Source organism: Anabrus simplex, chromosome 1, assembly GCF_040414725.1.
Source record: "Anabrus simplex isolate iqAnaSimp1 chromosome 1, ASM4041472v1, whole genome shotgun sequence".
Lineage (NCBI taxonomy): Eukaryota > Metazoa > Arthropoda > Insecta > Orthoptera > Tettigoniidae > Anabrus > Anabrus simplex.
This window is the reverse complement of record NC_090265.1, coordinates 843,127,319-843,141,624: the sequence shown is the minus strand read 5'-3', so window position 1 is coordinate 843,141,624 and position 14,306 is coordinate 843,127,319. Positions and strand designations below refer to the sequence as shown.

General features: G+C 40.3%; 1 protein-coding gene across 2 annotated transcripts in view; it reads right to left on the bottom strand.

Annotated features, from left to right (window-relative positions):
• Ube4B (Ubiquitination factor E4B) overlaps positions 1-14,306 on the bottom strand; it is a 287,660-nt gene that overhangs the window by 156,776 nt on the left and 116,578 nt on the right. For both annotated transcript variants that reach the window (XM_067136402.2, XM_067136403.2), the window contains exons 9-10: positions 9,811-9,999; positions 6,030-6,150 (exon numbers count right to left, since the gene is read on the bottom strand). In XM_067136402.2, coding sequence (XP_066992503.2) covers positions 6,030-6,150; positions 9,811-9,999 — 310 coding nt within the window. The remainder of the gene's footprint in view (positions 1-6,029; positions 6,151-9,810; positions 10,000-14,306) is intronic.

The following is a 14,306-nucleotide window of genomic DNA, read 5'->3' as shown; positions in this document are numbered from 1 at the left end:
AAGAGAAAACGTACACATGGTTCCAGGGATACTTGGCAATGGGTTAAAGAGTCAAAACTAGCTAGGACATTTTCATTGGGACTGAGAGAAAAAAATTATAAACAGGAAACATGCTAAAAAATGATGCTATTAAACTTAAAAGTTAGGTTTGAAGGTAAAAATAATGATAAAGGCAAAGCAACAAGTGTTTACAATTATAATGAATGAAATGAATAAAGAAATAATACATTTAAAGAACACCAACACAGTAAAATATAAAGGAAAAAAACGTTCTTAGAAATGTGAACTATGCGACCATATTTGAATAAAAAATTTAAAATGTACAAAAATTGTCAAGAATTTGATTCAGAATAAACCAACACATGTTTAAAAATACACAGAGTAACTTACATGTCATCACTTGCATGTAAGAAATATATCTAATGTAGACTGCTTTTTCTTTCGTTCCAAATTATATACAACAGTATCGAGTTTGGTAACGCAATCCATTACACTGTCACTCACGACAAAACTTAATACATAACGCCGTACTATGTTCATAGTTTCTACCGCTGCTGAATGTGTTGGTACTGCTGGGCATGTCTCCTCAGTTTTATTTTCATCCTCGGGTTTTTGCTCATTACTGTCTTTGTCAATCATCGGCTGTTCATGAATTTCATCTATCGCCTGCACTTCGCAGGTGGCAACATTGTCATCACATTCAACATATGCAGCAAAATTCATGTTGTCCTCGTGTGTCCCAAGCTGATGACATTCTCATCTACACTAGTGTCCAAAAGTTAAGCATAATCACTAAACAAGGCCATACTGCCCGATAGGAATGTCAGACGGACTGCTGAACTAAAGGAAGCTGACTCACACACCATATGTCACACAACTTGTCCAAAAAAAAAAAAAAAAAACAGTGTCGGAAAGGTTCTGATAGCTAAGGTGCACATTTGACAACAACTAACAGAACTTGGCAATGTCTTCCAAAATAAAATATGCTGCTAACAGGGTGTATAGTTACCCCTAACGGCCACACACAATTCGCAGCGATGTGGCATGCTCTCTAGCAGATGGTCCAGGAGCTCTTGTGGCAGTCGATCCCATTCTTTCAAAAGTGCAATTCGAAGGTCTTGGATGGTCCTCACCAATGCATGTTATGTAGGATTCAGATCCGAAGACCTCGCTGGCCAGTTCATGTGACGAATGTCTTCCCCAGCCAGAAATTAATCCACCAGAGCAGCGCGGTGCGTTCGGGCATTATCGTCCATTAAGAGGAAATCTGGACCAACTGCACCTCTGTGGAGTCGAACATATGGTCTCAGTACCTCATCCCTGTATCTCTGAGCGTTAACAGTGTTCCTCGGACCACCCATGAAGATGTGCAGGTCCGTACGGCCATTCAACATGAAACCCATTCAGCATGACACCACCACCATACTGGTCCCGTTCCACGATGTTCCTGTGGTTGTATCGGCTACCCGGTTCTCTTCAGATTAATGTGCGACGAGAATCGTTCTGCAAACTGAAGTGGGATTCATCTGTGAAGAGCACATGCCTCCATTTATTCATGGTCCATTTTCGATGTTGAGGGCTCCACAGTAAACAGGCCTCCGTCTCTGTGTTGGAGTGAGCGGGACGCACACTGCTGGATGTCTGGCAAACAGCCCTGCTGTTCTGAGCCTCTGGTACACAGTTTGCCGGGAAACGGCAACCTCTGAGAGAGCTGCAAGCTCCGCTGACAACTGTCTTGCAGGTGCACTCCAATTTCGTTGGGCGGTTAAGGCCAGATATCGGTCCCCTTTGGGGTGGTTACCCTTGGTCGACCTGGTACTGGCCTACGACTAACATCTGTGTCTCAAAATAGTCTCCAAAGCCTGGAAATGACACTTTGTGGTACATTCAAGGATATGGCAACTTCGGTCTGTGTCTGGACTGCTTCCAGGCAGCCGAGTATTCTACCCTGCAAAACAGGGTCCAAATAGCGTCGTCGTGACATTATGTTGTCACATTCATCACGAGGCTACACTCCACACACTATAACAGGGCAAACACGACTGAAGGAATATGGGGTGCAGGCACTGGCTGTGTTTACCTTGTGGTTACTCCACTAGTCAACACAGGGAACACTCCTTTCCTATACCGAGCGAACACGTAAGGTTGGTAGGTGCATATGTTATGCGATTTGCGGTCTATTTCCTGTTGCCCTGTTTACTCGTAACATAAGCTTAACTTTTGGACACTAGTGTAGATCATCAGTGCTTTCCATAATTTCCAACGAAATGTCACCAGTTGCTGAATGAACGAAGCCCGCTTTGCGGAAACAGTTTCGAACTGTAGTCTTATAAGAAATGCATGGCATCCAGAATTGTAATTTTATGTGAAGCTGTTTCCAGGAATGCCAATCTCTTCTGCACGAGAATCTTTCTATATTTCTTCTTCACAATCAGATGATGCCCTGGTCCAGCGGTTGGAGATGGCTTGTACAGTTCGCGGGAAGAAACACTACACGTACATTTCTCAAATAAGATGTGTCAACTGGGTGCATGGCACAGCGGTCAACGAATGTGATTTTCCTCTGCCGCACTCCCATTCTGGCATCAAGTGATCACAAAGAAGTTCTCAAAAATCGATGACGTCATTCAAACATTGATATTCGCTGTGTACTGGCATGGAAAGGTACGCACATTCTGAAAACTGTGTGGATTCTTCCACTTCCCTATTACGAGTGGCATCAATTTCTCTGTACCGCTCTCATTGCAGCATAACAGCATTGTCGGTCTCTCTTTACCTCCATGGCATTTCTCACACTTGAACGCATACGTTTTATCAGGAAGAAGCTGGAAAAATAACCCAGCTTCATCTGCATTAAAAACATCATCAGGGCTATAGTTCTTTAAGATTTCTGACAGTGTCATATCTCTCCAAGACTAGACAGTATTGATATTGACACTAGCAGCCTCCCCATGGATGGATTTATATGAAAATTTATTCTTTTTTTTAAACCCTTCAAGCCATCCATTAGACGCCTTGAAGTTATGGAATCCCATTTTGGCAGCTAAATGTGATGCCTTGGCCTGAATCAATTCTCCATCAATAGGAATATTCGAAGCCTGAGCTTGTTTGAACCAGTTTGCCAGAACATCTTCTAATGTCGGAAACTGGCTTTTATGGACACATTTCATTTGGCTAATTTCCTCCTGCCAGCACCTTCAATCATCTTGCAGTTGCTTACTCATCATCATCATCATCATCATCATCATCATCATCATCATCATCATCATCATCATCATCATCATCATAATCATAATTTCCCAACTACAGTTTCCCGGGTGTGGTGTACAAGCGCTCGCCATCTCCTCCTGTCTTCATACATCTTACTATTGTATTTAAAGTTGTCGTAGGAATGTCCAACAACCGGACAATCTGCACATGTTTCATGTGTGGATTAGCATCCACTTTCTCGATAAACTATAATTTTTCCTTGTTGGTGAACTGTCTAGCTTTCTTCTTCTCCATAACTTAATGTCTTGCAAACCGCTAGTCCTATGTTTAAGTACAATAGGCCTAATTCAACGTAAAGATAAGCGCTACACGTCAACTGTATATGTACGTACAGTAGGCCTAACTGAATAAGGTATACTATTCACTTACAAATGAAAATCAAGCACCAAGATAAAGAAACAACACTCCGACGAGGTACTGTTGTGCTACCCAAACAACCACAGCAAAGACTGGCTTGGAACTCATGCTACCTGTAGCCAAGGCAACTAGCTGTAGGCCAACACGCTAGCGCGCTATGTTGCCTGGGTAGTCTGCAGCCGTGAAATTAAGTTCTCTGCCAAATCCTTACGCACGCCAGCTGTGGCTGGAGAGTTGTGCGCGCAACTTGGCCCGAAACACTAAATTCCTTATGGTGGGAGTTATGAATGTACTAAAGAGTGACATAAATGTGCAATCCCGGTTTCTTTAGCATGTATTTAAGATAATACGACATGAACTGGGACGTAGGAATAATGACGTAATAACCGGGTATGAAAATTAGCCTCTCGAAGACTAAATTGATGTCAGTAGGTAAGAAATTCAACAGAATTGAATGTCAGATTGGTGATACAAAGCTAGAACAGGTAGATAATTTCAAGTATTTAGGTTGTGTGTTCTCCCAGGATGGTAATATAGTAAGTGAGATTGAATCAAGGTGTAGTAAAGCTAATGCAGTGAGCTCGCAGTTGCGATCAACAGTATTCTGTAAGAAGGAAGTGAGCTCCCAAACGAAACTATCTTTACATCGGTCTGTTTTCAGACCAACTTTGCTTTACGGGAGCGAAAGCTGGGTGGACTCAGGATATCTTATTCATAAGTTAGAAGTAACAGACATGAAAGTAGCAAGAATGATTGCTGGTACAAACAGGTGGGAACAATGGCAGGATGGTACTCGGAATGAGGAGATAAAGGCTAATTTAGGAATGAACTCGATGGATGAAGCTGTACTGTACACATAAACCGGCTTCGGTGGTGGGGTCATGTGAGGCGAATGGAGGAGGATAGGTTACCTAGGAGAATAATGGACTCTGTTATGGAGGGTAAGAGAAGTAGAGGTAGACCAAGACGACGATGGTTAGACTCGGTTTCTAACGATTTAAAGATAAGAGGTATAGAACTAAATGAGGCCACAACACTAGTTGTAAATCGAGGATTGTGGCGACGTTTAGTAAATTCTAAGAGGCTTGCAGACTGAACGCTGAAAGGCATAACAGTCTATAATGATAATGTATGTATGTATGTATGTATGTATGTATGTATGTATGTATGTATGTAACCGGGGAAACACGCTAAAGAGGGATGTCCTAACCAGTTTCAAATGTATAAAGTTATTAGAGGTCACATAATAATCAACCCACTAATCTGACCTCAGCCCTTGTGACTTATCTGTGGGAAAAACTGAAAGAATGTACAGATCAAACCCATACACTGGGAAAGGGCTGAAACAAAATATGTTCGTGCAAAACAAAACATGTCATTCTGTTACTAATGCTTTCTTTTTTTTTTTCTTTTTTTTTTAACATGTATATTGTAGTGCTCTTAGGACCCTATTATATTAGATCTCTGATGGTGACACCTGTTAACATGGGCATTGTGTTATATAGAGCTTATTATATTAGGGACACTGGTGTCCGGCTGATGGATGAGCCCGGCAACCGTTTGGAACACCAACGGTATCTCAGGACATATGCCTCAAATGTAGCCTATCATACTAGGACACTGGTGGCGACAACTGGTTGCGACCCATTCCCGCCTCCCTTCCTGCTTATTCCTCAATCAATTCCACTCCTGTTGTTCTCAAAATAGTTTTTTTGTTTTCAGTTGTGTTTACATGACGACCAATTTCTCCTCTGGTGTAAAACTTTTCTTCATTCTTGTATGAACACTGTTATGTCTTCTTTGATGTACATTAAAAGCTAAAAAAGATCTTGAAATTTGAAATAATTAGAAAATTTACTAACAACTGCACAATGTTTACCATACAGAGTGTAGAACATTCCGTTTTCTTTTTTGTAAGCAGAACTAGAAAAAGAATATTCTCACTTGTTGACAACATCTTAAAATTAGTCTATACATGATTTTTGGTGGCAACACCAGTGTCCTAGTATAAAAGAGGCTTAAGAATTATATTTCCTGTTTTGACAGTTATATTAACTACTGTAAGACAACGCTGAAGAGAATGGATTCCTTCCTAACCAAACAAAATATATGTCACATAATTGTTTTCTGGAGACAAATTGTGATGAGTAAACAGAAACTTCATCTGTACACGTCGGTGGTGCATACACGGTGAAGGACAGCAGTTCTAGAATATTTTGTAAAAAGTGAATTCTAAACATTTATCTTTTTCTTTCTTTCTTTCTTTTTTTTTTTCCTCCTTCCTTCCAGAGCTAGTCATGCATGGGAGACAGATGAACTGGCAGTAAGCAGCCTCTGAAATGCTTTGTGTGGTTACCTAAACTCTGTAATAAGCTATCTCTAAGGTAAGCGACAGTACTTACTGAGATCATCCAGCCATGATGCGGACTCCTGTGAAGTAAACTTCAGTCTAGTATCATTCTTCACTTCTATCATGCAAGAAGGGTGAAAAGGGTAGTAAGGATCCACCTTATCCAGTTTCACCTGAAAAACATAGAACATCTAGTAGATTTCTGAAATACCAGCAACAGTTTCAGAATAAAAACAAACTACTTAAAGTGAGGAATTGAAGATTAATATGAAGTAAATACTTTCAGACATTATTATTGTAGTGGTTTTAGTGTTGTACCAACACATTGAAGATTTCTGATGACACAAGCATGGGAAAGGACTAGGATTGGGAAGGTAGTGGCCGTGGCCTTACTTAAGGCTCAGCCCCAATATTTGCCTGGTGTGGAAACGGGAAACCATAGAAAACCATTTTTCAGGGCTGCCGACATTGGGATTCGAACCAACCATCTCCTGAATGTACGCTCAGAGCTACATGACCCTAACCAGTTGGCCCACTCACTCGGTGACATTATTATGCTACGATGGACTGGATATTCTGAATATTAAAAATATATTAAAAAATAATTCCAGGCAAATTGAATTTATCATCATCATCATCATCATTCCCCTTGTTCAATTTAATCTTGGATTGAGTTGTAGATCACTGATCACTGATTATTGTTCCATTCTCTTCACATGCCCATAGCACCTCAGTCTTGATCATTCTACTCTCTCTACCACTCCACATATACAGTATACCGGTGACCAAATTACAATGGAAGATTAAAAAATGGGATTTTGCATTCCTAATGGGTGTTTTTGTATCTAACGTGCTTTGTTTTATTAGATTAGAGAATTAAAAACTACTTGTGGTAGATTGTTGTTTGGTTGTACTGATGTGTACAGTGAGTACACATTCCTTATGCAAGTTCGCTGCCAATGGCTTTTCCAGTACAGTACTTGCTCTTCTTTGAATCATTTTTTCTTTTCTTTAAATTTCATTGTGTGAGATTATGTTTGCTGGTGAGTTATCTAAGTGCATTATCTGAATACTGTAAATGCACCTTGATGGATGGATACATTTTGGAAATTTTTTTTTTTTCTCTTTTATGGCATTTGAAATGTTTAAACTGTGAATCACAGTTAATTGCATGCAGTAACGGGTCTTAGAATACTTAGAATTACAATTTGGCGGTTAATTCGAAATCATGTAATTTGAAGTCCGATTTTTGCATCTCACTGACTATGAAGTAATCAGGTTTTACTGTATAAATTTTCAGAAATACTTCAAGAAAATTAAAAACACCCTAAACACATTTTGCACTCACAAATTCTACTTTTCGTGCACATTTTCCGCACACTGCTTTGAGACACTTGCTGTATGAATCGCTAGATTTGTTGCCTTTACACAGACCAACTTGACATTTCTTCCGCTTTTTAAATTGACATGGTCCTACAGCTTCCTCCTCTTCCTCCCATTGTTGTTGTTGTTGTTGTTTCCCTTGCTCGTCCCGTCTTGTTCTTTCACTTGCCAGCTGGAGGATGAACTTCTGCTTTATCTTCCTATCCTTTACTTACTTGTAAATGACCCAAGCATTGACAGCTGTTAGGTCTAGGGTATTGTAAAAGACATGCATTGGTCACCTCCTGCATGCAGACTTTGTGGTATAATTCTGAGACATTTAGTCGACCACATCTCCTCGGTCCAGTCCGTGTTCTTGTGTTCTTTCTGATCATTTGATTCTGTGTGTTGATTCATTAGACGAAGCATCGATTCATCAAAGAGGAGATGAAAGGCATTAATGACAGTAGTGAACTCTGCGGTAAGCATCTGTGGTAGGATCTCCCCGCTCTTTCAGGATGTTTATTGCAGCTTGCCTTCCATATGAAGAGTTCAAATCCAAGACCTTCCACTCGATTGCTTCTCGGGCGACCATCTTTGTTGATGAAACGCCTAACTCAGATGTTTGGGGCGAGTTTGAGGCAGATTAGCACTTTCGATTTCTCCTGTAGATAATTTATCCTCTGTATCATAATGATATTCATCCTTACTATTCTCGCTTGTCTCAAGCAAGAAATCACCATCTGAATCGGATAGTTCACTTTCGGATTCAACACCTGAATTTTCTAGCATACGAGACACCTCGTCAGTAGAAATACGATCATAACATGCCGTCTATAAGAAGAACACTTTCTAAATGACGAGATGAATACAATAATCCCGCTAACTGGAACACTCATCCGACAGTAAGAACTCAAAACAATACTAATAATCCAGGCCGGGTACACACTGTTGTCTGACAATGCAAACTGCTGCGTAGTAATAAGAAATTGTACAGAGGTCAAAATGAATCCCCACCGCTGTCCAGATTACGTCATAGCAAAAATCTATGAAAATGTAAATATTTTGGGGTGCAATACATCACCGTAATCGGAACGATAAAACAATGTAAGATATTTGAAGAGAAATGATACAAGAGTGCGCACATTATTAAAGAAAAATTGAAGACGAGTGTCATTTTGACCCCTTCCACTGTTCTAGTGTTAAGGGAAACACCTTCAGTCAATACATCAGAGATAGGACTACTCAAGCAAAGCGATACATGGCATAAAAAATATAAGCAAGCTGTCTACGGCAGCACCAATAAAATTCTTCCATACAAAAGTATTACCAATATCTACATACGGCCTAGAACTTGTATGAGAACATCTCAACGTCAACAGCCTGAGGAAATTGAAGTGAAAGCAGCATACCTCAAAAAAGCATCTGGTCTTTCTGAGCACGTGCTTTCACACACAGTATATCAGTTAAGAAGAGAACCATTCCTCTCAGAGGAGCTTCGACTGAAGCTGCCCCTGCCTTGTATATCAACCTAAAACGAACTGCCAAACGAACCGCGACAGGAGAAAATTGCAATTTGGCTAGACTTCTACAGTACTGATGCCATGACCTCAGAAGACTGGAAGAAGCTCAACTACGAGATGCGCCATCTCATGACTCGACTAGCAGTACACAGATTCCACTATAGGATTTGCAGATTCTGAAAGTAGCCTGCGCAGTGACCTCCACTATATGCACTAGCCATGCACCGTGGTAGGCGCGCTAGTTACCAACTGATGAGCCCAAATTGGCACACTGGGGCGAAATGCTGGTAACCAAGAATGAGTTAACTGGAAAATTTATAATGTCCAATAATGGACCATTTATATTGGTATTATAAATTTACTCATTCGAGACAAATATTCCAGGTTCCCTATGGGAATCAACATCTATATCATCTGATGGTCAGGCAGGCATCAATTTTTGGTAATGAGACAAAGTCTCTCATAGTGCATTGGCACTGCCGGTAGCTCCAAGTAGCCTACGCAGTGGCTTCCACGGTATGCACTAGTCATGCGTTTTGGTGGGTATGCTATTAACCAACCGATGAGTCGAACTTAGCACACTGGGGCGAAACGCTGGCAACCAGGTATGGGTTGGCTGGAAAATTTATAATGTCCAATAACGGACCCTTTATATTGATATTATAGAATTCCAGAACCCAGGACCAGAAGGAGAGTTCAAACTCTGTGATGTGACATGCAATATATATCATGTGTTAAGATGTGAAAATAGAGGACACTCCCTGACCAAGTTCTGTATACAGAAATAACCACATGTCTATCGCCTATTATTGTATCATTAATAATGGCCATTAGCTGCAATAAATCATATATAACAAAGCAAGAAGGTACTATGCTAACTCCAAGATTACTGAATCCTCAAAGAACTTCTTAAAACCTTATGAACTTCTCAATTTCACACTGAGTTACCTTGACAGCCAACAGCTGCATCACAGACAACAAGTTGAGCATGAAGCCATCGCCAGCCAATGATCGCTCATCAACTTGGATTTGGGCTCGCTTCTCATTATGCCGCAGCAAAGTAGCCAGGTAAGACAGCATTGCTTCTCGAGAACTGCTGCTCACCAGGATATCATGGAACACTTTATGAAGTAATGTCTGTAAAACATACAAGAAGCAACCTTATATATTATCTTTTTGTATGTTCACAAATTGGATTGTGTTACTGTTAACAATTACTTCAAATTAATGTTTGATAGCTAACAAATCTGAAAACAATGGAAGGATAAGGACAACTTCACACCTTCATTCAAGGCTATTACCATATTTTCTCACACAGATATAAAACACTTTCCCTCTGAAAATTCAAGCTCACAAATTGGGGTGTAAAATATACCAGGTGTATGCATACGTTTTTTCCAGTTTCACTAACAGATGGCGCCAGCGAACAGTATGCAGCGTATGAATTTGACACATGTCAGTTTGTTCGTCTGTCATTACCCTACCAACACACACAAGTTGAGTCCGCCAAATACTAGCGTCTGTGTTGAATCGTTCAGTGATCATGTCGACATCAGTGCCTGAAAAAGAGCATCTGGAACCATTGCTAACTCCAAGAACACTGAATCTTCAAAAAACTTAATTGGAATTATGAAAGAATTCCACAACCCAGGACCAGACTGAGAGTTCGAACTCTGCGCTGTGACATGCAATATATACCATGTGTTTTTCAAAAGAAAAAGGCTGTGGAAAGTCATTGTTTGCTGGTAGAAACATATGGTGAACATGCTCCATCGATTAGAACATGTGAGACATGGTTTTGACAATTTAAACGTGGTGATTTCAATGTGAAGGATAATGCGTGCTCTGGTAGACCACAAACGTTTGAAGGTTAAAAAGGAGTTGCCATAGTTATGGAAACAAATAAACATGAGTCAAATGAAACAAGAAAAATGAAAGTGCGCATGGCAAGAATCAGACGATGGCTCATGAGCTTGATCTGAGAGCACAGATCAGATATCTGGGTCGCTGCAAATAGGCCTGGCTCACCCAATCGACACCATAACCAAAATAACTTACACGCTGCATGGCACGCATTCATATTGCATATCAAGGCGAACATAAATCGTACAGCATCAGTGTTAAACCATATTACAGAGCATAAGCTCAAGCTAGACGTCAAAGCCGAAGAGAAATAAAAGGTCTCCAATCAAAAACCACAAACAAACTCATCATGCACACAAAACAATCAGATCAGTGCTATCTTTCACTCAATGTAGGAACAATAACATAATAAGTAGACATGAAGAAAAAGGAAGGACACTGAAAAAAGTCTGCAGCAAATAAATAAAAGAATAATACACAGAACAGGGATCTCTCAGTAAACAAAACCAGCATAACTATGCCAAGCCAAGGAAGGATAAATACCTGGAGATTGAAGAAATCAATTGCATTGATTCTAAGTAATCATATTCATTGACTCTGAACTGAGAGAGCCATACAAGGTAAAGTATGAATCTTTTTGAAATACCATTTACATACCTGCCAACTTTTAGAACCCAAAAATAGGAAGATTTTTTAATTCTTGGATTTCATCACGCATATTTCACCACAGTCTACGTGAAAATAGCTCAGGATAAAAGACACACATACCTACAGTTACAATGCGAATTGATCATTAAATTTAAAATCTTAAACTAAGAAAACATAAAAATGGTTACAAGAAAATGTACCTAATCACTCTCATTTATGACACTTGCATGCGAATAATAATATTTATGTCACACCGACACACACAACAAAATCCATAATACCATATTTTCTCGCGTATTTAACGCCCTTTTTGGACGAAAAATACAGGCGAAAACTGCGGATGCGTAAATTATTCACGGAATTCAGATCTTTACAAATTATTTATCATTCATTTACGTTTAAAAGATACATCAAATATAATATAAAGACAATTGGTTCAACTCATTTGCGATTATCGTCATACAGCGTAAAATTCCGGCGTGAGATTTTTTCTGAAAAGTCAAATAGGGTACATCAGGTAAGTTAGACACGTGGGTTTCAAGTACCGACACTAGAAAATATTCTTCTCATTACGAGCTGAAAATACGACCTGAATGGCATACCGAAAAAAAAAAAGAAAACTATCCAACACGAGAAGGGCCGGGCATCGAAGAAGGGACCCTGCTACATTACCCCAAACCGTTCGTATCTAATCTTGTACGAGTGAAGTGTCCATCCATCCTTTCTGTTGAATACGAACGTGGATCACTCGCGGAAATTTTGCTTTCGGCATTGTTTTTCGTTTTAGTGTAAAGTGTAACCTTTCTGCCATCAGCAAGCATTGCAGTACATCGTTGTTTTTGGCTTTCGATAGCGCGCACGATAACACTATATGTTCCTTTCTCATCGATTCTTCGACTTTGTGGCGTACGGAAACTGATTGGCGTCTGACGTGCAGTTCCTATAAAGGGAGATCAAATATTCCTTCATTTCACGCTTCTCAATCACAAAGCGATGACAATGGTTGAAATCATTCATCATTTTTTGGCATAATGTTGTTCTTCGTCGAAGAGAAAGTTCATTTCTCTTCAGAAAATTAATCAAGCCTCGGCTAACCTTCAAAACCGAGACACTGATTCCATGTGCCGCGGCTATTTCTCATTCTTTTAAATACAGCATTTCGTGAGAAACGGCTTATCCAACATTGCCCAACAAAATCATATAGGCCTATTTAAGCAGATAATCCTCTACTTGCAGAAACTTGCCGCTTTTTGGTCCGCGAAATGCTTTGGGAGACTTGTTGGCCGCTTGAAGTGCACTTCTGTTACCGCGGTAGCGTACGTTTCATTTGGACACTGAATACTTGCTGCCTGCTGCTCTATTCCCGTATGTTTCGACGTAAATGATCACCGCGAGTTTGTATGATGCAGTATTACTGGAATACTGTGTACTGACAAACAATTTTGAGATCAAAGAAGGTCCCGTACCCGAAACACTCGTAAAACTAGTGCAGTGGGATTTCCTGACGGCTAATAACAGCAAGTTATGTGTGGAATGCCTGCTTCGCGATAGGAAGCCTGCTACTTGAGTAGTTAGCATCTTTATTTCGAAACGCATCCGGAGCTGAGTGATGGATGTTCGAAGTTGTGGGTGCGTCAAATACGTGAACATTTCTTTTTCTCCACTTTGGACCCAAAATTATTGGGATGCGTAAATTATGCAAGGGCGTTAATTACGCGAAAAATACGGTAGTTTCCCTTAGATGGTAAAATGAACGGAAATTTATAGGTATCTCTGAACACTTGGAGATAACGTTTGTTATATTTTTTGGCCATAACAAGAAAAGAAAATGCCAGAAACTGTCACCGACAAGAACCCCCTTAAAAACATTAAATTCATTAAAATTATGCACTTACTGTAAATACGCGAAACTACCACATGCAAAACAATTCAATATGTCCCATACATTATTAACAAACGACTTTGACAGAGAGGGGGAAAAACACATGGCCTACCACTCCGACGAAACTGTGCACAGAAAAGATGTCAACAGCGCGCGAACAGCACAATAAACTCGTTCTTTCGTCCCGATTAACTGAGTCGCTAGCGCGCGCTGGCCTCTTGCTTGCGGGACGATTGTCGCCCCGAATCCCCAAGGTACGTAGAATACAAGGTAGGGATCACGAGAGAGGTGCGCAGTGGCAAAGCAGAGCTGTGACGTCACGCAGGACCCTCGCGTTGAATCTGCTCTGAGTGAGGTAGAGGTAGTTCGAGTAAGAATTGCTGTGCACGCAGATGCTAGGTGCTAATAATACACGATAGTAACATATCTGTGGTGTATAAGAAACCGTGTGTGTTTATTTTATGAGATAAAACGTAAAAAGCAGTAATAATGTACACTTTTCAGTATGCTTTGTCATGCCATTGAAGGCTGCACAAGTCATAGCAGGCACGCGAAGGAACGAAACATACACTTTCATGAATTCCCTAAAACCACTGACGTAAATAAATGGTGACAGAAGTAATCAAGACATTATCGAAAGCTATCTTTCTCAGCTTCGAGGGTTCGGAAGGCTTTATGACGATCCTCTTCCGACAGCTGTGACGCGAAAGGTGAAATCATTGCTTCTAGCCTCAATGCTTCCAAGGCGATAAGAAATTCCAACTGTTCTCCGGAAGATTATGAAATATTACGCCCAAATATGTACTGATGAACTCGATCAAAACTCGGATATCGTGTGCCAGTCTAAAGCCAGCGTTGAGCCCACAACATCCTATTTTTTATCGGAGGATGAGCAAAGGTTCGTTAAAGCCCTTGAAGATCTAGTAAAACAGCTCGAGGGGAGTCGTGAAACCAAGGATCTGCTTGAAGACTTCACTGGCTATATAGCTTTTAGGATAAAGAAGAACCTCGATATAGAAAGTAATTGCGGAGAGAAAACAGGTCAAACTAC